The 25,980-nt window shown below is 39.0% G+C and overlaps 1 protein-coding gene and 1 pseudogene across 9 annotated transcripts in view; one reads left to right on the plus strand and one right to left on the minus strand.

Annotated features, from left to right (window-relative positions):
• The window catches only part of LOC105489673 (kinesin family member 6), a 388,549-nt gene that overhangs the window by 153,112 nt on the left and 209,457 nt on the right, over window positions 1–25,980 (plus strand). For 8 of the 9 annotated variants that reach the window (XM_071097107.1, XM_071097102.1, XM_071097101.1 and 5 more), the window contains 2 exons: window positions 23,210–23,315; window positions 24,208–24,358. In XM_071097107.1, the coding sequence (XP_070953208.1) occupies window positions 23,210–23,315; window positions 24,208–24,358 (257 nt within the window). Of the gene's footprint in view, window positions 1–10,524; window positions 10,725–23,209; window positions 23,316–24,207; window positions 24,359–25,980 lie in introns of those variants that run through there. The other variant, XM_071097105.1, reaches the window with a different exon arrangement.
• On the minus strand, window positions 14,027–19,570 carry LOC112428003 (transcription factor E2F4 pseudogene; annotated as a pseudogene).

Genomic DNA, 25,980 nt, shown 5'->3' on the forward strand with positions numbered 1-25,980 from the left:
CAATCTATTGAAGATTGTTTGAAACACGACTGAACTCTGTCCTATATAGACTGCTCATTAGAAAATGAAAAATCTTGGCCGGGCGTGGTGGCTCACGCCTGTAATCCCAGCACTTTGGGAGGCCGAGGTGGGTGGATCACCTGAGGTCAGGAGTTCAAGACCTGGCTGGCCAACATGGTGAAACCCCGTCTCTACTAAAAATACAAAAATTAGCTGGGCATGATGAAGGGTGTCTGTAATCCCAGCTACTCGGGAGGCTGAGACAGGAGAATCACTTAAACCCGGGAGGCGGAGGTTGCAGTGATCCGAGGTTGTGCCAATGCACTCCAGCCTGGGCAACAAGAGCAAGACTCCATCTCAAAAAAAAAAAAAAAAAAGAAAATGAAAAATCTCAGGAAAGCTTGTGCCTAATTTCTTGTAATTATGGATGAAACTGTTCAAATGATATTAACTACACCTCACTATTCAGAACCCCTCCCATGACCCAGGCCCCAATTGCAAAGGCCCCAGATGGCCTAGCTTGTGTCAACTGCTAAGACCTCATTCCCTGCAAACATCTCTTTCATTCTAGTCTCCTCACCATTTCTCTCTGAAAATGCCCTCCTCACTTCCTTGCTCAAATGTCACATATCAGAAAGACCTTCCTGGGCCACTTTATCTAGAATATACCTTCCCCTGTCACTTGTTACCCTTTGTATACAGAGTTATTTTCCTTTATAGCAGCAGGAATATGTTTCATTGTCCTTTGTCGATCTCTCCTTGCTTCACTGGATGAGGACTGGGACTTTGTCTAAGTTGTTCACCACGGTGCCTGCCCCAGAACCTAAAGCAGTACCTGGCACATGGTCTCTCAGTAAATATTTGTTGCATGAATTAATGAATACTCTGCCTGGCCCTCAGGTCCCCTCTGGCTTCTTTCATGAACCGTTCATTTCAAATCACATGGCTCTCTACTCGGGGTCCCCAGGACCAGCCTCTGTTGATAGAAATCACTTCTGTATCATTGATTTAGTATCCACTGGGGGCTAGGCCTTGTGGATTTCAGCTCTTGAGGATGAATGACTGAGGAATTACCGGAAATATTCAGAATTTTGCCACAAGTATTTTCTGAGCTGTTTAGTCACTAAGATCAGGCAGGGAACTTTTATATAGATGGACTTAGAGTTAAGAGGCTTGAATTCTTATCTTGACTCTCCTAGTCTAAGGAGACTAGCTATCTTAAGATGGTCATGCCTATTCTGTAGTCCTCAATCTTTTCATCATACATGAGCAATTATATCATCTCCATGCATCTGTTACTTATCTTCTGTGTGAGAGTAGTAATGGCACCCACATCTAAGGCTCTTAGGAGGATTGACAGGATAATTCGTGTTATGTACTGAACACAATGCCTGGCCCACAAGCGCCCCATCATTGTTAACTGTTACTATTACTACAATTCCTTGATACAATTTTTATTATTGCTGAAGAATCTATTTCATTTATAGATGTCTTTTCAAGCTTCTCTACTGGAAAACAAGCAAATCATGTTTTAATGTCTCTCTTTAGAACATACACTCATGCATGCACACAGGAAGAAAAAGTGCCGGAAGAAAAAACTATAAAATTGTTACTGGGATTACAAGTGATTTTTTTGTTGTTGTTGTTATTTTTACCTGGCTGTATTTACTAAAATTTCTACAGAAAATTAAAGGTCATTCTTAAAAGAATTAATGTCACTTGCTGATTTTACACCTCCAAGTGACAGGAAAAAAATTGTTTCATTTAATTAATGAACCTTGGAAAAAAAATGTTTTTCTTACTCTACTTTTATACTAAATTTCACAGCTAATTAAAAACAAATGTTTCTCCCTTGGCATATACCAACTTATTGTGCATTATATGTAGTTGGTTTTGAAATCTAAATTACATCTGCTTCTGGAATCTTCAAATTATTTTCATCATTAATATTTGTATTATTTTTGTATATTTGGACTGTAATATTGTATATTGTTAGTTATTTCAAAGTAGTAATTTTCTTAGACAGTTGATATAAGACTGTATATCTAAAAGGCTAAACAAAACAAAAACTATAAATTGCCAGAATGGTATGTCCATAAAATGCTTCCAAACTGGAGCTATTTGCTTTGCATCTTACTGTCCACACTCTTAACCATAACAGAGTTCCACACACTCCCTGAATAGGAGATGTTTGCCAAAACCTTTAAGATATTTGGAAATTCAAAAGTAAATTAGCAGCCTGAATCATAAAAAGAGCTGATGCATAAACATTACATTTTATTTAAAATAAAGTGATGATTTTCTAAAAAAATTTGCAAATGTCTGTATATTTATATGATGTAATATATATAAGTGGACAAGTAATATGTACTCATTGTAGACTTTCTAAAAGATACAGACAGACAGGAAGAAGAAAGCCACATGTATATGCCCATACTCATATCTGAGTGCATGAGAAACATGCCAGAAGTGAAAGACAGACAGCCACTTTGGGCTTGAGTGAGGCTGGCAAAGACTTTTTCCCCTAGATGACTTTACAGGGGACTTGTAAATGTTATGTCCAACATCGAGATGTGGAATCCAGGCCCCTGTTTTCTCTTTCACCCTCTTCTTCAGGATTCATGCCAGTTGGAATTCTCTGCATCTCCCTGTAGAAGTTCAGCAGGGATACTTTATTTTAATACCTTAATGCTTCTTTCAGGTACTGCCTAGTTGTTTATTTTGAACTCTCCGTTCTTTCAAAACTGGACATGTCAACAAAACCTCCTGTTTTCCATTTTCTGAATTTAGCATTTCAACATCTGTATAATAGTTGTACTAAAAGTACTCAAATGTTTTATGAAATTGTGAATATCACACAGTTTTATAAATGGACAAGATGAATTGAGATTTGTTGTTATTGTTGATACTGAGAAGAATTTCGTTTGCTGGCTTGTTTTGTTTTCCTTCGTTTTGAGGTAGGAGGTGGTGCCAAATTTTTGTTTGAGTGAAGAACTTAACCTTTGGGTGTATCTTCTCATTTATCTCATTTGCTTACAAACCTGTAGGCTAAAGAGATTTCAGAGAGAACAGTTTGTCTTAGGTTCATACCCTGAGACTTGGAAGAGGAGGTATTGAGATTTCTCCTCCTATTTGATTCCTTGGGCTTGTGAAAAATAGAGATTTGGATCTGTCCTGGGGCTTTAATTATCAGTCCCTGAGGATTATTGGGCACCAGCAGTACTTTGTTAGAGCTGTCAAAGAAGCAGAAGCATCACAAAGCCTGGTGCCTACCTAGAAAAACCGTATGAGTAAGCATGGCTTCTGCTATTGAGAAAAATTAAAATTAAAATTAAGACAAGTAAATGACTATATAAAAAATGAGCAATAAAGATCAGGAGCACAAAGAACTTAATGAAAGAAAATTATCCAAATAACTGTCTGTATAGATCAAGTTTTAAAAAATAAAATGAAAATAAACGACATGTTTTAAGAATTGTCCATAGGCAACGTCAAAGCAAACCTATGCTGTCTCAGAACTGCCACCAAGTCTAGAATTAGACATTTTTGCTTTTATTCTTTAGCTCTCTTCTCAGTACACTATGGATACTTGTCCCTCTGACATTAAGATAAAGATCTGAGAACTTGTAAGAAAAATCCAAAGTTTTCATTTTGTTAAGGAACCCCAGTATAGGATTTCCTAGTGCTGATAAAGTGGACAATGCTTCCAAATGGAACAAGAATAATTCGTGTTATTCATTGGTCTGTGAAATGGTATTATCTTCCTATTCAGCTAAGCATTGGGATAAATTCTACTTCTTTTAAATTTTACACCTATTAAAAAATGGTAGTTTGGCAGAGCCTTCTAGTTGGGCACAACGTATCGGAGCATTGACCCCAACTAGCACGTGAATTTGTGTCCACAGTATACATCCAACTTACAGCAAAAGCACACCAAGACAAAATATAAGATACCTCATGAAATTATCTCTCATGTCCTCTTCATATTAACCCTAGCTTGAGCATTCACCTTCCCCTCTGGTGTTCACAGGCTCTTTTGTAGAAGCTTGGCTGTATTGCCTGCCTTTGTATCCTTACAGGCAAAAAGACAAACATTCCCCAAGACAGCCCAAGGACTGGTCTCAGCCTGCCCTGATTGGCCTAGCAAATAATTTGTCCTAGTTCTAGAAACCTAACTCTAAGAAGCTAAACTCAGTGATTACTTAAGACTGCATATTTTTCTGTTCTATTCCTCAAAGTACTCTTTATTCTCATTCCCATCCTTCAAACCCAATTTCCCCACTGGTTCCCACTGTGTTTATCATTAACTGAGCATACTTATGACTTTTGCCACATCCTCAAAACTTTGTCATTATTACAATCAAGGTAGCTACTGCCTGTTGTATCATTTCCACAATTTCCTGGAGAAATCAGATTTCCCCTTCTTTTTCATGAGCCCACCTCCTACTATAAGAGCTTCTCACCTGCTTTGCTCATCAGTGTGCTTTCTAGATCAGTCAACTAGCATGTGTTGGGCAGAGTACAGGACTGTATACTTGCTTTTCTATTTAGTCTGAAACCCCAAATTGAAATTTGCAGCCACATGTTTCCTCTTTTTCCTGCATGTCACTTTTTCTTGTGTTCCCTGATAGTCTAACTTTTCCTATAAGTTTGGAGAAAGCAAGCAACCATCAAGAAACAGCTGGTTAATTATCAAAGAAATGCAAATTAAAATGAGGTGCAATTTTTGGCCAACCTTATTGGTAAAAATGAAAAATGTGATGATACCCTGAGTTGGTGAGGGTATGATGAGCTCTTACACAGCTAGTGGAGTGAATGGGACAGTGACAGACAGGGAAGCCTGTTCCTGAGGCCTGGGGCAAGTCCTATATAAAATTTTTAGCATGTTACCACTTACTGGGCAGCCCTGAAAAGCATTTATACAAACTCTTTCACTGGGTATGCTTTCAGGTCCAGCAATTTTACTCCTAGAAATTTGTCCCTAAGGACACAGGTACAAAGATATTTGTCACAAACCATGTATAATAGAGAATTGGGTTATGGCACATTTATGGAACATAATGCAACCGTTATCCATGTCAATGAAGACATACATATATAAATAATATGCATGTTTATCTAAGTATATACACATGTATCTACATATTGATCTGGGAATATGTCCAAACTATACTGTTAGTTTTATAAAATATTACATTATGATCTCACTTTTGTGATGAAAAATACACATGTATGTATATGCTATGTACATAGATGATAAATATATGTGTGTATGTGTGTTTGCAAACAAGTCTGGAAAGATAAACACCAAAAGTTTACAGTATTATCTCTGGGTTCCAGGGTGGAGTAATCTTTTGTCCTCTAAATTTTCTTTTCTTTTCTTCTTTTTGCAGCAGGGCCTCACTCGATCACCCAGGCTGTAGTGCAGTGGTGCAATCTCACTGAAACTTCCACTTCCTGGGTTCAAGCGATTCTTCTGCCTCAGCCTTCCTAGTAGCAGGGACTACAGGTGTGCACCACTGCACCTGGCTTATTTTTGTATTTTTGGTAGAGATGGGGTTTCACCATATTGGCCAGGCTGGTCTCAAACTCCTGACCTCAAGTGATCCACCCACCTTGCGCTCCCAAAGTGCTACGATTACAACAGGTGTAAGCCACTGCGCCCAGCCTGTCTTCTCTATTTTCTAAACTTTTTGCAATGAACATGCATTACTTTATGATCAGACAAAATGAAGATATTTAAAATTATATTAAAGCACAGACATGAAATATTCTCTACCTCATGTTTTTCATGTTATAATCAAATCATTCAGCAAATGTTAATAATTATGGTATAAATAAATGCCATTTATTGAGCGTTTGCCAGTAGGCATTGGATTAGACATTTTATATTAGACATTTTATATACATAGTCTAATATAATTTTCCCAGTAACTTCATGAGGCAAATAACATTCAGCTAACCAGATGCATAGTCAGAATTTGAATCCTGTTTGGTCTGTCTCCAAATCTGCTTTTTTGTGACTCCTGAGCCATAAAGGTGTGAGGTTTACAGTGGTAACTTAAATTTAAATCCTTGGCCGGGCGCGGTGGCTCAAGCCTGTAATCCCAGCACTTTGGGAGGCCGAGACGGGCGGATCACGAGGTCAGGAGTTCGAGACCATCCTGGCTAACACGGTGAAACCCCGTCTCTACTAAATTATAATACAAAAAACTAGCCGGGCGAGGTGGCGGGCGCCTGTAGTCCCGGCTACTCGGGAGGCTGAGGCAGGAGAATGGCGTAAAAACCCAGGAGGCGGAGCTTGCAGTGAGCTGAGATCTGGCCACTGCACTCCACCCTGGGCGACACAGCGGGACTCCGTCTCAAAATAAATAAATAAATAAATAAATTTAAATCCTTCTAAGGAGTTTATGTGGCAAAATGCAAGCAGTATTCTAGAATTGGCGGGTGTTGTTCAGTATCAGAAACTAAGGCCTGTCTGGAATGCTGGATTTTCTTCACTGTTGTTCCCTCATTCTGAGTATGTCATATAGAAATGATATTTTCTGGGATATCCAATAGTAGGCAAGAAAAGGACTCTTGTCTCCTCTGGTAGAGAAACGTATCACCCATTTCATTCTAAAGACTTACTTCTACTAAGACAGAGAATAGGTGCATAAAGTAAATATCCACCCACTGTCTTTGACTCATTTTTGGTGTGTTAGAAGTATATTAACCAGTGCTTGTTTTAATATCAGACAGTTTATGTAGAAGTAACCACAGCTGATAAAACTCATGTGTTCATGCCAGTAATGAAATTCCTCACAGTTCAAGTAATCATGGGGCCACTAACCTATGAGGTTGTTACTAAGAAACACAGGACAGAGCCTAATTTTTCTTATTAGCTACCCTTTGGGTCAAGTGTCTGACTTTCCCAAAGTTTGTTGCTTCATCATTCATTGTCATCAGCGAAAGAAGAATAGCAGATACATAGGGGACTTCTCGTTTCAGTCAGCATCACTTATTTCACAGAAACATTACTCATGCAGCTTCCACTGAGCAGTTACACAACTAGAAGCTCAGATGGCTGGTAAGAAGCCCTGAGATCACTTCATGCCAAACCTTATAAACACAGGTTCCTCTTTGGGGACTTCCTGGGTAACCCTGTCCTGCCCATGGCTTCCCTAGGCACATTTCCAAAACTTTCTTGGCTGAGCTGGGATGCTTTGAGACTCCAAAGCATCATGTTTCCTTGCTGAGTTAGGAAAGTAAACGTTTCACAATGTTTGTACATAAAAGGTTTGAGTTGGCCAGGTGCGGTGGCTCACACCTGTAATCCCAGCACTTTGGGAGGCCAAGGCAGGTAGATCACTTGCGGTCAGGGGTTCAAGACCAGCTTGGCCAACGTGGTGAAACCCTGTCTCTACTGAAAATGCAAAAAAAATTAACCGGGCGTGGTGATGTGCGCTTGTAATCCCAGCTACTCAGGAGGCGGAAGCAGGAGAATCTCTTGAACCCAGGAGGCGGAAGTTGCAGTGAGCTGAGATTATACCACTGCACTCCAGCCTGGGTGAGGGAGTGAGACTCCACCTCAAAAAAAAAAGGTTTGAGTTTAATATTCTCCTTTTAACATTCTCAGTTTTCTTTTCTTGAAAAGCACTTTATGACATAAACTCACTTTCATAAATATTCAATACAAGCTAGATTTGTAATAATTTAGTGTGTAGGACTAGTTTTAGCTGCCAATTCTCTACTAGTGTAGCGTTTCTTGTGACTCTTGCTTAGGTACTTTTTCTTTCGTGGTCTGGTTCTGCCTTTTCTGACTCAGGTGTATGCTCTGCACTCATACTGGCCATGCTTTCTCATTTGAATGCTGATCCTTGCTTATATTGCAAAGGTAGATTATCTGTGTAGTCCGTAAGTGCCCCCAATCAGCCTTTCATAATGCAGAGACTTCCTACTGCAATTACACAATCTCAGGAGTGTATGCAACAGTCTTTTCATTGCTTTAGCTATTTCTACTCCTGTTTGCTACTGCTTAGATTAGTACAAAGCACCAAATTTCAGAGAGTCTGTCTTGAATCAGAAAATGCTCAGCCAATGACTTCTGCGAAATACCACTAAAAGGCTGTTTTCCACAGAGAACACAGAAAAGGTACTTCCTTAGCCCACAACATTGGCAGCAAACAAAGTGAGCTGGGATGGAGGGGTGGGGTTGCAAAGATGAATTAGTGACAGATTCTGGCTTCAGAGACCTCCAGTCTTGTAAGTGAGACAAGTATGTGAATATCTATAATATAAAGTCAAAATTCTACCTGTCACAAGGGAAGTGCCGGGGTAATTGCAGGGAATAGAAATCACTTTTGACTGGGAATATCAGGGATGACTTTTAGCAGACTCGTGAATCAAGACAAGATTTAGAAAAGCAAAGCTGGACAGGGAGAACATTTCAGATGGAGGAATCAATATGAGCAAAGCCATAAGTCTGGCTTCCTTATTTTAAAGATGTGTAAACAGATACAGAGAAGTGATGTGACTTACAAAGATTTCCATCAAGTTGGATTCTTGCCTGAGAAAATCAGTCTTCACAAATTCTGGCCCCCTAAGGGTTCTAAACAGTTTAACTTTAAAATCATTTGAAAATGGAGTATATTATTAGTGGGGAAACATTTAGATGCTGTGGGCAATGCTTGCAGTACGTTTTATCCTTTCAGAAAAGAGCAGCAGCACTGGGCCTAGCTTCAACTGATTACTAGTGAATGAGTTATTGACTGAGAGCAGTTGTCGAGGCCCTTCTGCATGCCTGGGTCCACACACCCCAGCAGTGAGCACCCCACCGGTCTGCTCAAAGATGGAATGCCTGCAAGCTTTCTGGCTTTCAGCTTAGGGTGGCCAGATTTAGCAACTAAAAATACAAGATGCCTTGTTAAATTTGAATTTCAAGTAAACAACAAATAATTTTTTGTATAAATATGTCTGATGCAATATTTGCAATGCTATTTTAACTTTGTTTTATATGATCAGAGTTTATATTTTTATTTGCATAATTAGAAGAATAGTTTTGCCTTAAAAACAATTAGTTGATATTTGCAGTTATACCTTTTTTTTTTTTTTTTAAAGTACCACTTAACAAAACCTCAGAGATTTTCAAAGACCAAAATCCAAGGGAAGTTAAGGTGGATAAACTTGGATGTGTTTTATTCATATTTATATACCCAACATCTGGTTGACAATAGGCAGTCAATAAACACTCTGAATAAATGTAGATGAGATAGCATATTATTGATTTTTTGTTCCCTGTCTTGTTAGACTCGCCCTATATTTAATTTAAGCAAATTTAATTCATCTTTGCAATCCCTACCTGGCCATCGCAGCTCATTTTGTTTGCTGCTAATGTGGGCTGAGGAAGCACTTTTTCTGTGTTCTCTGTGGAAAACAATCATCGTAGGGACATGTTGCAGAAGCCATGTAATTCAAATATAGTCCTTTTCTAAAATGTCCCAGTGGTTGAGAATTGAGAAACATCCTTCGTCATGATCAGTATTTACCAAATGATTAATTCACTGCACCTGAAGAGGAGAGGCCCAAGTAATTGGGCAGTTTAAAAAAAAATTTTTGACAGATTATCTGCTAACTTAGTCCTGAATTCATATCTCTTGACTCCTAAGCTCCTTCTTACCAGCTTCTAATAATGACTGTCTATAAAGCGATAACCTAAACTTTGTGGATTAAATATCCCAGAGGTCATTAATGACTGTCTTGCATTTTATAAGAAATCAGATCTCTGAAATCATTCATGAAATATAATTCACTACAGATGAAATTTCTCCACTTTGGTACAAAGTGTTTTTGGTCCTGACACTACATTTTGAAGATATTAAAACCAAAACTAAAAGCATGGTCTACAGCTTGTATTAATTATCCTTGGGTAGTTTATGGAAGCATTTGAGTTCTTAAGAAATAGTTATCTCATATGATTAAAAAGGCCTGTCTCCATCTCAGGGCTGTTTCTGTATTTTAATGATTATTTTATTCTCCTAAAGTTTAAGTGTTTTGGGTTCTAATAGACCAAATGAATGAATAGCGAAAGCAAATTTAAAAAGGATGAGGCGTAAATGGCAATTCCATTTGTTGGACTATGGCTGATATGTTGGATTCTTTTGGCCTAGACGGCTCTTTCATCAGAAGTCCAAGTACTTGCGTCTAAATTAGAAAGTTTTGAGTGTGAAAACACGAACATACTGTTTTATTCTTCCCGTTATTTAATGCTTTCTCAGTGTTAATGTTCCTTGCTCTTTGGGTTTTGTGAGCTCCAGGAAATTCTGTAAAACAAAGAATGGAACCCTTGGTCACAACCAAGAATATTTGTATTTCTCCCTTGCTTTCCCCAGTATGCTTTTCACAGAAAAACTTTTTGTATGTGTAGAGCTGGATATTTTTAAGACTTCCTGAAACAAATGTTTATTCTAATTACAGTTTTATATGGGTTCTACCACTTAAAGAAAACCCACAGTGTGAAAATGTGCACTTATGGAAATAATAAATTACATCAATGCCTAACACCTGGTTCCTGATAGCCTGCACGAAGGATGGATAAACAAACGCAGAAATAGTCACCAACCACTGTAAGCAGGACCATAAAATAAGTAATTAGATCATATCAACAAATCAAACCCGTCTGGAAGCAACAGAAGGAACAGCTTTGGGTTTTCACTGTGGAGTTCATTTCAAGAACCTAACAGCAAGTATGGTATATCTCTCTCCTGTAGCTTAAGTAAAGTAACTTGAAAAGTTATAAATTATATATTTTTATAATATATAATATAGTTTAGAATTTTACCTTTTGAGTTTTTAAAATTTTGCTCTGAGAGTTGTGAGAGTTTTATAAATTTTTATTTTGTAAACAGTTTGCGTTCATTGTACAAAAGTGATCATTGGCAAAAAAAAAAAAAAAGGGGGGGGAATAGAAATCACTTGTGATTTCACCACTCAAAGATAAGTATTATTACTGGTTGTAATCCTTCAAAATTTTTAATGAATACATATAAATATATATTTTAATAAAAATGGACTCATCCTTTATTTGCTGTTTTTTAACTTGTGTTTTTCATTTAATTGTGACATCTTTCTGTATCTATATCTGTGTACATCTCCAACAGAAGTTCTATGGGCTTTCTATACAAACGTCCATTTATTGACTTTTGAGGATTTGTAGACCCCTCCATCCAAAAAATGTATACAGAATTTTGTGAGTTGTCTCTGTATAGGCATTTTTTTCTGGAAAAAAAATTGCAATAGGACTTCTATTAGGTTTACTTTTTATTGTTAAATTAAAGGAGAGATTCCAATCCTGCATTTTCCCATTCAGGAACATACTAAAACTCAGTGTGTTCTTGTCCTCTTTATTCGCTCTCTAAATTTGCACTTTTCCTTTATGTAGGTCCTGCATCATTGTTTTAACAATTTCATGGTCATTTTCTTTTAAACACTTAAGTTTTCAATGCTTTTTATCATGGTGTTATTGCATCCTAAGATCTGTCTTTACCTTGTAAACCCATCTTCAATTAATGCAGAACTCAATGATAATGTGTGACTCAATTTACATACACTTGCTTTAGATTTAATATTACATGAACACGTTTCCAAAGAGCTATATGCTGTTTTCCATGTGACAGGATAAAATAAATTATTTTTTATCAAATGGAAACATACCCTCAAGGATTTACTTTGCATTTTTACATAACAAAATCCTTTTAATATGTCTTTTAAAACTTTAACAAGTTTTCTGTTAATTTTATATCTATATAATCATATACATATATGCAAATGTATATGCACATATATATGTATGTTCTGCATTTTCATATATAAACCAAGGCTGTTATTTAAAATTTCAAAGGAACCAGCTGAAAAAAATGTATATTTCTAAACTTCAATGTTGTCTACAAATTTAATTTCATAGAAGACAGAACCATAGAAAAAAAAATTCAGAGATTTGGAGCAAAGGATGGGTAAAGCTTCCACTACTCCATCAAATTAATGAACTGTCAGGAAACTCCATAGTTTGGAAACTTTAACCATGGAGAGAAATAACTTTGATAGGGCCAACCCATTTCCAGCTGGCCCTTATTCTCCCAAATTTCCCAATAAACTTCTTTCCCAAAGGTGTGCTCTAGTTTTATCCACTTGAGGCCTTTCTCTCCACTCCTTCCCACCTTCCTAACCTTGTTCTCCCACCTGCCATCTTGCCTCTCATTCCTTGATCCTCAGACTTGATCTCTGGCCCCTGTTCTGGTCAGAGGGACTGCCTTGGTGGCTTCTCGAAAGTCTCAGATTTGCCTCTTTTCCCAGTCCTTTCCCTAGGTAGCTATCTCTCCACTACTCTTTTGTCAGCTGTGAAGCCAGTTTAACTTCTCTTTCACAGCTCATTCAGCCTTCATCATGATGATAGGCCTCTTCTATTTTCTAAAACCTTGTTTCTGTTGACTGTCATTGCTCCCTTCCTGAATGTGGCTTATCTTCCACATTTTCCTGCCTCTAGATCTCCTGCTCACTGACTCCCTTCTCCACTCCCACCCCACCACCATTCTCTTTCCTGTAAGTCAGTTTCTTACTTATTATAGACTTATGTAGACGAGTGTACTCGTGTTAACATTAAACACAATCAACATAGTGTTTGCCTACAGAAAACAAGAATTTCAAAAAATACATGTAGAATTTAAAGAGGGAGTTATTAGTATCTATGTATTGATTAATTTATCTAATTTTCTTCTCTCTTGTTTTTTAGCCGTAGGCATGATCTTTACCCACTTGGACATGTACAAATATTACAATTTCCTTTTGCTGCAGAAAGTATAAAAATAATCTTTATATAAGAATTCATAATTCATTTATTACTATAAATCTATAAATCATAATTCATTACTATAAATCTTTTTTTTTTTTTTTTTGAGACAAGGTCTCACTCTGTCTCCCAGGCTGGAGGTGATCTTGCAGTGGGGTGATCTTGGCTGATGGCAATCTCTGCCTCCCAGGCTCAGGTGATTCTCCTGCCTCAGCTTCCCAAGTAGCTGGGATTACAGGTGTGCACTGCTACCACCCGGCTAATTTTTGTATTTTTAGTAGAGACGGGGTTTCACCATGTTGGCCAGGCTGGTCTCGAACTCCTGACCTCAAATGATCCACCTGCCTCGGCCTCCCAAAGTGCTGGGATTACAGGTATGAGCCACTGCACCCGTCCTCATTACTGTCAATCTTTCTAACTCTCTGCAAATGACTCTAAATAAAGGTAAATGAATAAATGGAAATAAGTGGGAGGCTATGGGACAGTGAGAGGTTAGGCCAGTCCTCAGGGACTGAGCCACCCAGAGTCCTAGCTAGAGACCTCTGTTCCGTTCTGTTAGCACCCTCCCCCACCCCTACTCCTACCCACTACAGGTACACGGGGCTGAGGGCCCAGTAGAGTGGCATACACGAGAGGTCCGGGAGGAGCCGTAAGGCCAGAGGATGGGGGGCAGCAAAAGAGGCTGGGGTGATGCTGGCCAGCATCCAGTTCCCCTGCCATCTGGGTACGGGGGAGGGGCATGGCCGGAGCAGGGTATTGGGCTGGACAAGCTGCCCTGGGAGGTGGAATGTGGGTCCTAGGTTCTGTGCCACTAGGTGTCAGACAAACTGGGCCTGGGGAGGACTCCAGGAGGACATGAGGTGGGGAAAGCCCTAGAAAAGGAGAGGCAAACACTTTGGCTCCGTGGTGCAGGGGGCTGAGCTTTCCTCTGCTCTCTAAGACAGTACAGGTGCTGGTGCAGGAGTGGGATTTGTGGCCAGAACCGTGCAGTGAGGGCGGCTGGGGGAAGTCAGGAGTCTGTGGCTCTCAGGCTGTGTAGTGATGGGGTGGGGGTTGTCCCCAGGCAGCCTCTAGGTCAGACAGTCTATGTCCCAGCCACACAGGACATGTCCCTGTCACTCAGAGGCTGAGAATAGACACATCAAAGAGGTCACAGACACCCTTACTCATCCAGGTTGTAGGTGTAACCATGGTCTTGGCAGATGGAGAAAGATGGAGGAGGAGGGAGAATACTTCTGAGAACATCAACACCTCCAGCAGCTCTGAGCTCATATGTTCTCGTGTGAGATCCAAGAGTGACAACTGTTCAGGGAGTTCCAGAATGCCTGTAGGGTCTGCCTTGAGGGGTTCAAAGGAGATAGAGGGGTTGGGTTCTGATGCATTGGCATCATTGCTGCTGCTGCTGCTATCCAGCAGGGAAGAAGACTACAAGGGGTGAGTGTCTCATGCTGCCAGTCCAGTGAGAGTGAGCTCAGCTCACCACTGGGCTCTGGAGCTGTCAGGGTCAGAGGTAAGCGGTGGTCAACTGAGTCCTACTTGCATGTGAAGTTTCCTGGAGATGGAACAGGGAAGGCTCAGGCAGAGATGGAGGGCTAGAGACAGCAGGTGGGCTCTGGAAGGTGTTGGCATAGGCACAGCCACAGGCAGTGAGCTCCATACCTCCTTGTTCACCAGCCTTGAAGGGGCCACTCAGGCTGTTCAGGTGAATCTCATACTGTTGCCCACTGGGGACTTCTGGGATGGGCGTCTGTAGACTGGTACCCGACAGGGTCTGTATGGCCAGTATGGCAGGAGGGTGTCTCCAGCAAAGCCTCTACCAATGTCCTCATGAGTCACATAGGCCAAGCAGCTATGATGTTCCAGATGTTCTGCTTCCCCCACACCTGGTCCAATTTTTGCTCCTGCTGCTGCAGTTCCTTGATCTCTGCCTTGAGCTCAGTCAGCTTGTCTGCAATCTCCAGCCCTATTGCAGCCAGACCCCATGCCTTTCCACTGATGCTGTTCTTGGATTTTTTACTCCATTAGCCCTATGCCTTCCAATACATTGGTAATGCTGTAAACTTGCGGTTTCTGGCACACAGATAGGGTGTCAGCTGCCAGCTTGAGGTCAAGCACGCTGTCCTTGGCCTCCTGCAGAAGTGGTGGGAGTTTGGTGGTGAGAGTCTCAAATACTTCTCATATCCCACTGAAGGTCCCTGGGGGCAGCATTGCCTGTGGCCCAGCCTCTGCTTCTCCTCAGCCAGGCCAGCTATTTTCGTCTCTTATTTACATTTGTCCTAGACTCCTGAGCCCGTCTATACCTACTGAAGTTAAAATGTTTAGTCATAAGATATATATGCCTTTAAGTAAATTGGATATATGGAAATCTGGATTGACAAAAACAAAATCAATTGTATAACTTTTCAAAACGCTTCATCATCGCATTTAAAGGACCTTGTAAAATATGCCTTAGTGTCTTTAAAGTTGTCTTGGTTTATTTAAAAATTATTTCAGAATAGTTTTTGAAATTCTGTAAACAGAAGTACCTGGCCATGGATGTGTACATGCGCCTATAAATAGGCCATATCTTCACCATTAAAAAGGCAAACCAGTCTGGATTTTAATTTTGATGTTTCACATTTGCTATTTCAAATCACTAAAAGTATCAAGAAGTTGTGCATTTCTACATTTGAGGTACTACATGACTGTGCTTTTGTGGTGGAAGGAAATATGCATTACTAAGATGAATTTACCCTATAGAAGGAAAACTATAGGAATTTCCTCTGCATCACCAAAACCGTGAACCTTCTGGCCCCCTACTGTTATTAAAAAGAGCTCATTCCAACAGAGTTGCTGACATTGAACTCGATTCCTTGCATGTAAGGGTCCATGTCTTTCACTCACTGGTTGGGGCTAGGGGAGCGTATAATGTATATAATACCTGTCACAGACCAGGAAACTGTAAAAGGAAAAACTCTTGAAGTGACTACTTTTAAGTCAATTGGGATTGATGCTTTCAGCAGAATCTCAGAAAAAGCAAACATGAAACTAATGACCCTGAAAAATTTTTGTATAGTTTCCTTTGGTCGTAGTCCTATTGGCACAACCTCAGCCTTCAGCTTTTCACATCCTTGGTGGATTATGTAGTTATGTAGTTAATAATAATTGTGAATTTACTGTTATCTGAACTTTCCTTTTGTGCATTACTTGCTATCTCAATACTGTATGTTTTTAAAGGGCCACATCCCAAAAAGAAGCCCATCCTTTGCCCCCTACCATTTCAGCCTGTTAAAAACTCTCTTTTTTTAAAATATGGCAGACCATTTACTCTTTATTTGATGATCTCATTATGTTTATTTGATATTCTCATTAACTATGTTGTTTGCATCTTTCCTGGTTAAAAGTTCACAGGAAGATTCTAAATTGAAAATACAAATGTATGTCAGATTATGGCATGTGGAAAACACTTTTTTGAATTGACTGAGAGTCTTTGTAGTATGAATGCAAAGAGTGGGGATTCTTGAGTCAAAACAATTGTTTTCAAATCTCAGTGTTTCAATTTCCTACCTTAGTGACAATATGCAAGTTACTGAACTTCTCTTAGCTTTCCTATTCCCATCTGTGAAAGAGTGATCATAATTTATAGGCCTATGGTACAGATGAATAACAAAATATATGTGAAAGTACCTGACATTTTGTAATGGATATTGAATGAATGTAAAAATGAAATAACTGGGACAAGGCAGGTATAAAGAGAACCAGACTATGATAGTCCCTAAAGGGCTTTTTTTCCACTTAAATAAGAAAACACGTGTAAAGTCACTAGCGCAGTGTTCAGGACATGGTTGACTATCAAGGGATGTTAGTTCCTCCTTCGCAGAACATTTCCGGTTACATCTTTGTTTGGTGTTCCAAACTGAAAACATGTTTATGTATTCTTGTGTCAACATTCAATAACCAGTTGCCTCATTGCAATGCTTCTTAACATTGGTTTGTATGCATATCACCTGGGAATGTTGTTAAATGTAGATTCTGACTCAGGAGGTCTGGGATGGAGTCGAAAATTCTATATTTTCAAAAGTCTCACAGCCAATTCTTATAAAGTTGGTCCAGTTGAATAGCAAAGCCTTAATAGGCCAGGCGTTATCCTCTCTTTGTTCCTTGCATTATCTGATTTCATAAAGCTTACAGTGTAAAAATGGTATTATTTTACACATTTTACAAATGAGAAAGTTTTAACCCACAGAGGGTTGATGAACGAAGATCATTGAAACCAATCATTCTGCCATATTTCTTATGCTACCACAATCCATTTTTTTGTTGTGTAGCTATTCTCTCATTTAGTTATCATATTCCTTTAAGTTAATAGTTATTAAGTTTCCTTTTATACTTTCTAAAGTCTTTAAAATTTTTAATATTATGGATACATATTGTACATATTTATGGGACATGTGATATTTTGATACAAACATATAATGTGTAATAATCAAATCAGAGGAATTGGGATATCCATTGCCTCAAGCATTTATCATTTATTTGTGTTAGGAACATTCCAATTCCACTCTTTTAGTTATTTTGAAATATATAATAAATTATTGTTAACTGTAGTCACCCCATTGTGCCACTGAATACTGGATCTTATTCCTTCTAATTATATTTTTGTACCCATTAACCATCCTCTGTTTGTCCCCTCCCTCCCCATTACTCTTCCCAGCCTCTGAAAACTGTTATTCTATTCTTTATCTCCATGAGTTAATTTTTTATTTAGCTCCCACGTGTGAGTGACAACATGTGACATTTGTCTTTCTGTGCCTGGCTTATTTCACTTAACATAATATCCTCCATTTCTAAATATGTTGTTGCAAATGATAGGATTTCAGTATGGAGTTTCCTCCAAAAACTAAAACTAGAACTGCTGTACGATCCAGCAATCCCACTACTGGGTATATATCCAAAAGAAAGGAAAATCGTATATGGAAGAGATATCTGCACTCCCATATTTATTGCAGTGCTCTTCACAAGAGCCAAGATACGAAATCAGCCTAGGTGTCCATCAACAGATGAATGGATGAAGAAAATGTGGTGTATGTACACAATGGAGTATTGTTCAGCCATAGAAAAGAATTCTTTATATCCTTTTATGTCTTTATCACTATCTCCCATTCTTTTCCCAATCTTTGCTCAGGTAATATGTAGCTTTGGTTTGTCAGTATCCCCATGTTTAACCCTGTCAGAGACAACTCACCCTCAATGGAGCCATCTTTAAATGGCAAAATGATTGAGAGCAGTGAGGCAGATTTTGATATGTATTTGGTATAATTAATACAAGCTAGTTTTGTAAATCAGAACTCCTTTCTAGCTCTCTGGAATGAGCTGTCAAATCCTCTCCCAGTGAGGAGACAGTTGAGCTAAGAACCATCAGCTCTGAAATACCAATTTCCATGGTTCTACCACAGGGAAGCCCTGCCCCACCAACTGGGGTATTTTTCTTCCCCCTCACTATTTCCAGCTTTATATCAGAGGATGCAGTCCCATTGCTTTTCATCCACTGAGCCTCGTTGATAGTAAATTATCTAGAATAACACTGTGTTGCTGCATGCTTCTGTTATCTTTGCCTCAGTTACAGCACCAGGCTCCCCTCCCACTCCCAGGGCACACCTCCCATTGCTGTCCCAGTTATTTGGAAACAGCCAGTGTTTCCATGCCCTGGGTTAGGTTTGCTCTTGTTTCTATATCCCGTTCTTCTTTTCTCCCAACTTTCCCACAACCAGTGCCATAGAGATATGGTTTCTAGCCCATTTCTAGAACCTACTGCTGACAAGAACATGTTCATAATTTCTTTTTTACAAAGATTATTTGAGAATCATGAGAACATCTTAATCACACTCAATGACTCAATGTATAAATGATGAACTTATTTTAAAAAACAGTTAAACATAACATAATCATAAAAATATTGAAGAAGAGTGAGGTTAGCTTGGGTCGCTGGTCTCTTTTCTCACAAGGAGATGATGAATGTTCTTGAGCCAAAGACAACTAGCTGGTCAAAAATTTCAGGACTGCTGCTCTGCTCCCTTCCCTCCCTCCCTCTCTCCCTTCCCTCCCTCCCTCTCTCCCTTCCCTCCTGCCTTTCCTTCCTTTTTGTCTCTTCAGTCTTCTTATATGTGTTACAGTGTACTTGCAGAATCCCTGCAGAGGGATTCATCATTAAGCTATCCGTATATAGTATGAGTGTTTTTAATGTCAATAAGTACACAACTTCGCCATCACTTAAATTGCTGCTTAACTATGTACATAGCTATGCCAAAATTAATTTAACTAATCTTCAGATATGGCACATTTTGATTCCTTCCCAACTTGTTTTGCTGTTACAAGTCATGGTGGTCCTTGGCCGTGCTAAGATCTAAGCAACTGCTTTTCAGTTATTTCCCGCTTCTTTGTCCACCTATTTGCCTCCTCAATGAATGCTTGCAGGTGTGGGTTCTCCCTTTTAGAAATACGTCACCCAATATGGTATTCAAATACATTGAGTAACTTTGTTATTGTATGGTAAGTATTGTGCTTCAAAACTTGGATTTTACCTGTTTGCTTGCTGTGTGACCTTGGACAAGCCATGTAATATGTCTGTGCTTCAGTTTCCTCACCTATGACATGGGGATAATAATAGTAGTTATCATATAGTGTTGTTGTAAAAATTAAGGAAATGATATATGCAAATAGCACAGAAGAGTGTCCAGCATTTAGTGCATGCTCAATGTTGGCTGTCATTAATGATGAGAAGCTTGCTTTGTGTTTTTATTCATACTATTAAACTTAAGTTTTTATGGAAATATGGCTACAGAGAGAGCTTTTTTTTTTTTTTTTTTTTTTTTTTTTTTTTTTTTTTTTGGCAAGGAATATGAAGAGCTGAGAGGGGAGTGCAGTGGCCTCAAGAGGGTAAAGCTCATATTAGGAAATGTGGTCAGTTCTGATTATGTAGCCAGGTATCAAAATTTGTAATATGATGGAGTTGCTGAACCAGGACACAGGCTGTCAGAGGTATTTCATTAGCAGTCAGTTCGGCTGAGATCTGTATAGTCACCAAACATCAAACCATCACCTTCCATCAGCGAGGTTGTATGTCCAGACACACTTAAATTATTACAGTATTTCTTGTTACTGAATGGTGTGCATTTCTTTTCTCTTTCCCTTAGGATTATTTTTTCTTCTTTCTTCTAGTGTAAGTAGAGAATAAGGAAAGTTCTTGTTGACTTGGGCTTGTCCTAAAAAAGACTTGATTGTACTCACTTGACCTCCTTAGTGAGCCTTTTCTGTAAACAGTTTTCCACTGTTCAGCAGAGTTCTGGCAGCTGGGAGACCCCGCAGAGGGAGCAGAGACTAGGTATAAACTTGGAAACTATTTTGGTAGATAGGAAAATGTGGGGAATTTGGGGTCATTTGTTCACTCTCAACTACTAGAAGAGTACAACAAAAACATCTGAATTAAGCATTTTTCTGCATTTTAATTATTAGACCAAGTCCTTGCTTGATAAGAAAATAAACCCAACAGTAAATCAAACGTATGACGGAAAGACCAGGCATGTTTCTTATCTCTGTGTTCTCAAGTGCTGAAAGCAAAACAGTATGTCAAAAGGCTGATGTTCATTCTTAGTTATGTACTAGACTAATCGAGTCCCAGAAAGAGTAAGGGGATCCGTCCTTTTACTCAGGCAGAAGTTCTTGCCTATTTCTTTGGATTACGTCCCTGATCCTCCTTGTATCCTACACTGTTGCTGTGTGGGACAGGAATCTTGATGGAATAGCCAAAGCCCAGTGCGCGTGAGCAATTTACGAGTGGTCCAGCTCATCAGCAGGCTTGTATCTTAGGAGGTTTTCTTCTGAGCTAGGAGTCCACTTCAGCCTTCCTTCAGAGAAAGTTTCCTAGAATGTATACTTGTGATTAAACTATACGGAAGTTGTTTTCTAAAGAAAAAGCAAGAAGAAAGAACTGATTAACCATTACTTCCAACTTAATATTGTCTGCTAGAAATTTTATGGACACTGGAAATTACAAAGTGCTTTCACTCCAGAGAATGAGTGTATATTCTAGAACCCACAGTGAATTTTGAAATTTCAAAATTTCTGCTATGTATTCAGGGAAAATACAAGTAGCTAAACATTACTATTTTTTAAGCCTCATTAAGTCAGAATTGTAGATCAAGGCCTCATCATGGGTTACAGAGGAACGTAGCGACTGTATGAGTATGTCACCTCAGTGTCCATCAAGAGAGGAATCCATAGTATGGAATATTACATAGCCATTAGAAATGAAATACCCCTACTGCATATGCACTGATGGGGAAGCTCATCTGCCATAAATTCTTTAGAAATATAATGCTGTAAAACATTATTCAAAATGTGATCTCATTTTTATAAAAACAAAAAAAGTATAAATGAATATATAGATATAGGTATCTGCTTCATTAAGAATAAGAATAATATATTTCAACTGTTAACAGTGGATTTCCCAAGGTATCAAAATTAAAAAAAAAAAAAGTTGTGGGGAATGGTGGCAGGGGAGTGGGAGGAGTTTTTACTTTTTAATTTATTCACATCTGTATTGTTTGGAATTTTGTTCATAAATATGTATTTTCATAATATTTTACATGATTTTTTAAAAAATGTATCAGGTGTAAATCTCTCTGTATATCTGGTGGTTTGAGGCTCTAATCCAAAAGGAAACACAGTGTCAATCAGCAAATAGTGCAAATGACAAGTATCTCTTCACCTAAAGAAACTCCTTAAAAGTAACAGTATAAATTGTCTCATGCTTGTAAATATATAGCTGTCACATGTCACAGATTACAAGAGGTAAAAATGAAATCCAAGGCTGTTCTATGATACAAATCATTACATTTTATCTGAGTGGGCTGATAGTAACAGCAGAAGGGAAATGTGTATATACAGTTTTAAAAGATGCTGAAAGTATGCAAATATTTTCATAATAGTCCTAGAAAGATATGCTGCTGCTGTATTATGATACCAAACATCATAGATACTGATTGTCATCCTTACACCTTCCTTATTAAGAGTTCCATCTCAATATAGAGGGGAACCATGTCCACGGCAGTGAATTCAGTAACGTGAACATATTTGTGTTGAGAACCTAATGTGGGGGACTGGAAGCACAAAGATAAATAAGAGCCAAGAATTTCCCTCTGATACAAAGTACTGGAATGCTACATGGGCACACGGTGCTGTGAATAGACTAGGACTTTTTCTTTTTTGAATCAGGGTCTTGTTCTTTTGCCCAGGCTGGAGTGCAGTGGCACAGTCTCGGCTCACTGCAACCGCTGCCTCCAGGGTTCAAGTGATTCTCCTGCCTCAGCCTCCTAAGCAGATGGGATTACAAGCACACACCACTTTGCCTGGCTAGTTTTTGTGTTTTTAGAAGATACAGGGTTTCACCCTGTTGACCAGGCTGGTCTTGAACTCCTGACCTCAAGTAATCCGCCCACCTAGGCCTCCCAAAGTGCTGGGACTACAAGTGTGAGCCACTGTACCTGGCCAAACTAGGACTTTAGAATAGAGTGGTTGGATGGCCTCTCCAAAGGGAGGTGTTTTGTTTTCTATTTTGTTTTGTCTTAGGATAGGAAAAACAAGATGATTGTAAGCAGAGAGGAAAAAGTTGGTATAGAGAGGAGATGAAGAGATGATTAAGGGCAAAGAGGTAATTAACAAGATAAGCCCTGGAAGAAGCAGAAAGAGAGCCCAGGGGAGAGAATGGTCTTGAGAAAGAGGAAGAATATCATCCAGAATCTGTAAAAGCAGGAAGAGGGCCTGAGCAGTGAGGCAGAGATACTCCGAGGCGAAGGACGAGGAAACAAAGGAGTCTGTATGACTTTCTCCATCTGGTGAGAAGTGACTTTATTGACAGAGAGTGAGAGTAGTGGTAGGCGTGGGGACTATACAAAGATTTGGAATAGGCACTGTGAAGAACAGAAGATCACCTGGAATGATTAAAAAGATAGTGGGGCATCACTGAGGTACCAGCTGAGGCTGAGTTGCATGAGTTTTTAGTGAAATTAATTTAAAACACATTCTCATTACTTTTTCTAGCAATGCAGCAGCCAGGCACAGGGGCACAGAAATTCAGAGTGGCTAGAATGGATGGGCTGTAGAAGTCAAATGATTTCTGTATTGAAAGCTTTATGAGAAAATTCACTGGAAATTAGTCAAATAATTGCTTCACTACAAATTTCACTTTGTCAATGTTTCTTTTCCCTTAATTTGTATAGTCAAATCTGTACTTCTGTAAAGAGGTGGGAACAATATCCTGTACTTTAAATGTTAACCAACTAGATACTGCCATTAGAATTTCTAAAACTTCTAGCTCACAGTTGCTTCTCATACATTATGTATTTTTAGGCTGGAAAAACTAATAACATCCTTTTTGGAAGACCAGGATCCAGAGAGTAGATTAGAGGTTGGTGCGGATATGCGTAAAGTTCATCACTGTTTTCATCATTTAAAGGTAAACTTCAATGTTTCCCCAATAGAAGCCATTTTCAGCCATGTTCAAGCTGCACAAAAGCTTTTCTAGTTGACCAGTTCTTGGAAGGTTAGGATCCAGCATTGCATGTCCAGAAAATGGTATAACCTTTGAACCAATAGTATGGCTATCACTGAGTTTCTTCAGAGATGGTATCTTACTTGCCAATAAATAAACTCAGGACATGGACTTCTAATTCTTTTGCCAGGAATATCTACCTTCTACACAGAGTAAGTTCCATATTTTTTTAAAAAAAAAATCTTTTCAAGCTATATCAAGAGAATTGCATTCTGCATTTTTTCAGCAATTTGATATACCCATGATATTTCAGTTCTTCTCTGCCTTAGGTTTTAATTTTCGTGATGAGGAGCTGGGAACATAATCACTTTTACTTTTAGCTTGCTTGTATTTTTCATACTTCATTAAGATAATAAACATTTGCTGTGAGTTACTAAGGGCCAGGTATAGATAAGGCAAAGTTTAATAAGCAAGTCATGGAGATGACAGATGTTGTAAAGAATAATCACAATGCATGATAAGTACTAGAATAAAAGTGTGAATTAAGTGGAATGATGTATAGAGAAAGGGAAAGGAGTCCAAGAGGAGATAATGTTGAGCAGGCATTTCCCAATTTAGGGAAGAAGAGATAAGATAGGGGAGAGGGGGATGAGGAAGGAAGAGGGAAAGAAGGCAGGTAGAAGGGAGAAAACGTGCCAAGACAAAAAAGCAGCTGCATCGCAAAGACAACACGCCTGCGTCGTGCAGGTCACACGTGCCTGATGTGTGCAGGGAATTGTTAAAGGAAAAAGAGTCAAAGAAACAAAAGAAATTCGGACTAGAGATATGGATACTAAGCTCTTATTTTATCTTGCAGAAACTATTGAATGACAAGAAGATCTTTGGAAACAATACAGTCTCCAATACAGTCTCCTCTGAAAGCAAAGACCAAGACTGTCAAGAACCATTAAAAGAGGAAGAATATAGAAAGCTACGAGATATTCTAAAACAGAGAGATAATGAAATCAGTATCCTTTCTGAAGTGATGAAGAAACTTCCTCTCTCCTGGTTTGAAAGGAGTAAACAGCTGTCTTTCCTGAGCCACGTGGCTGAGCTCCCTACCCAGCTTCCATTTCACATTGCTTCTTTCCATTGAGAAGTCAAAGATCCCTTCAAAGTATTGCAACTAGTGAAAAAGAGTTTCTATAAAAGAAAAAGATGTGTTTGTTTTTATCCTGACATAGTTACTCTTGCAGGGAACATTTCAGTTTATTTCAAAGTATGAGCCTTTTTACACCATCTTTTAACATTAATTTTTAAAAATATATATTTTTGGCTCCTCTGTTGTGTTCTTTTTGTTTTAGCCCTGAGCCAGTAAGTTAGCTGGTTATCTTTAGCGAGCTGACCGGACACCAGGCTGACCACAGCCTCACCATGGCCCAGAATTTGTGGCTGGTGCGTGGGTGAAACTCAAATGATGGCTGAAAAATGACAAATGGTATTTAGCTTATGAAGAGCAGAGATTGATTTAAATGTAACTTTTTATTTAAAAGCCAGATCTACTGCTTTGAGTCCCACTTACAAATGTTCCCAAATTTGGAAGTGAGTATAGATGAGTGTTCAAGATAGAATTCTTTTTTTTTTAGCTAAACTGATCAGTACCAAATAAGATAGAATTCTTACTGGCTCCAGGAGGCAGTGTATCTTGGGTGCTGAAAGTGGTAGTAGCCCATGGGAGCATGTGCTGCCTCCAGTTGTAGACAAAGTGGTTACTTCTAAGGAGCCCTGTGGGGCTGAGTGGACCTCGGGCCTCCCAGATATTTCTTCAGTATTGTTTCTCATTTTATCTTTCAAGCTTCTTGTAAAAAGATTTGACATTTTCATTACGTTTACAGAATTTAAACATGCACAAGAAATCCTTTCGGTCAGTTCTTTATAAACAGATATTTTTGTTCATTTTTTTAAATTACTAAAAGATAATTTAGCTTCAGCTATTTATGCAAAATGCATGAAAATAGTCTACATAAAGGAAACCCAGTAATAAAGAGGTAAGAACAAACTAAATGGGAGGTAGGTATGTTGCCTGATTAACTTTGGTCTTTAATTTTACTTGAGTATTAGCAGACCCTGTGTGTCAGATTCAAGTGAGTTTTAGCTGGCCAGGGTTCAGCTGAGAATCCCCCTGGCACGCACACACAAGCCTTCGTCCGTCAGTGCTGCCCACGGTGTTGTCACCCTCGCATTCCTTTTCCTTCCTCTTACACCATCCATCTCCAGGCATGGTCTCAGCCTGGACCTCAGTCCTGGCCCCAGCCCCAGTATGAGCTCTGTTTCTTTTCCTGGCCTTGATCCTAGTCTAGGATCTTCTCCTTTAAATACTCCTACCAACTTCTTAATCCCCTTCTGGGCTTATGAATATCTGTGCATATAGGAGGGATGAAATGAGGTATGACAGAGAGAGAACAGTCCAAGCTTGTTCCTATATGTTTGTTTTAAAAAGAGAGTGAAAGAGAGATATCCATCACCTCCCCTCCTTCACTGCGGTGAATCCAGGCATTGCCGTTCATGTGAGGCTACCCTAGCTTCTTTACTGACTGTCAGCAATTCAAACAGGGCTCCCTCCATCTGAGACTCTTATTCAAAATGATGG

Source organism: Macaca nemestrina, chromosome 5 (assembly GCF_043159975.1).
Source record: "Macaca nemestrina isolate mMacNem1 chromosome 5, mMacNem.hap1, whole genome shotgun sequence".
In the NCBI taxonomy this organism is placed as follows: Eukaryota; Metazoa; Chordata; class Mammalia; order Primates; family Cercopithecidae; genus Macaca; species Macaca nemestrina.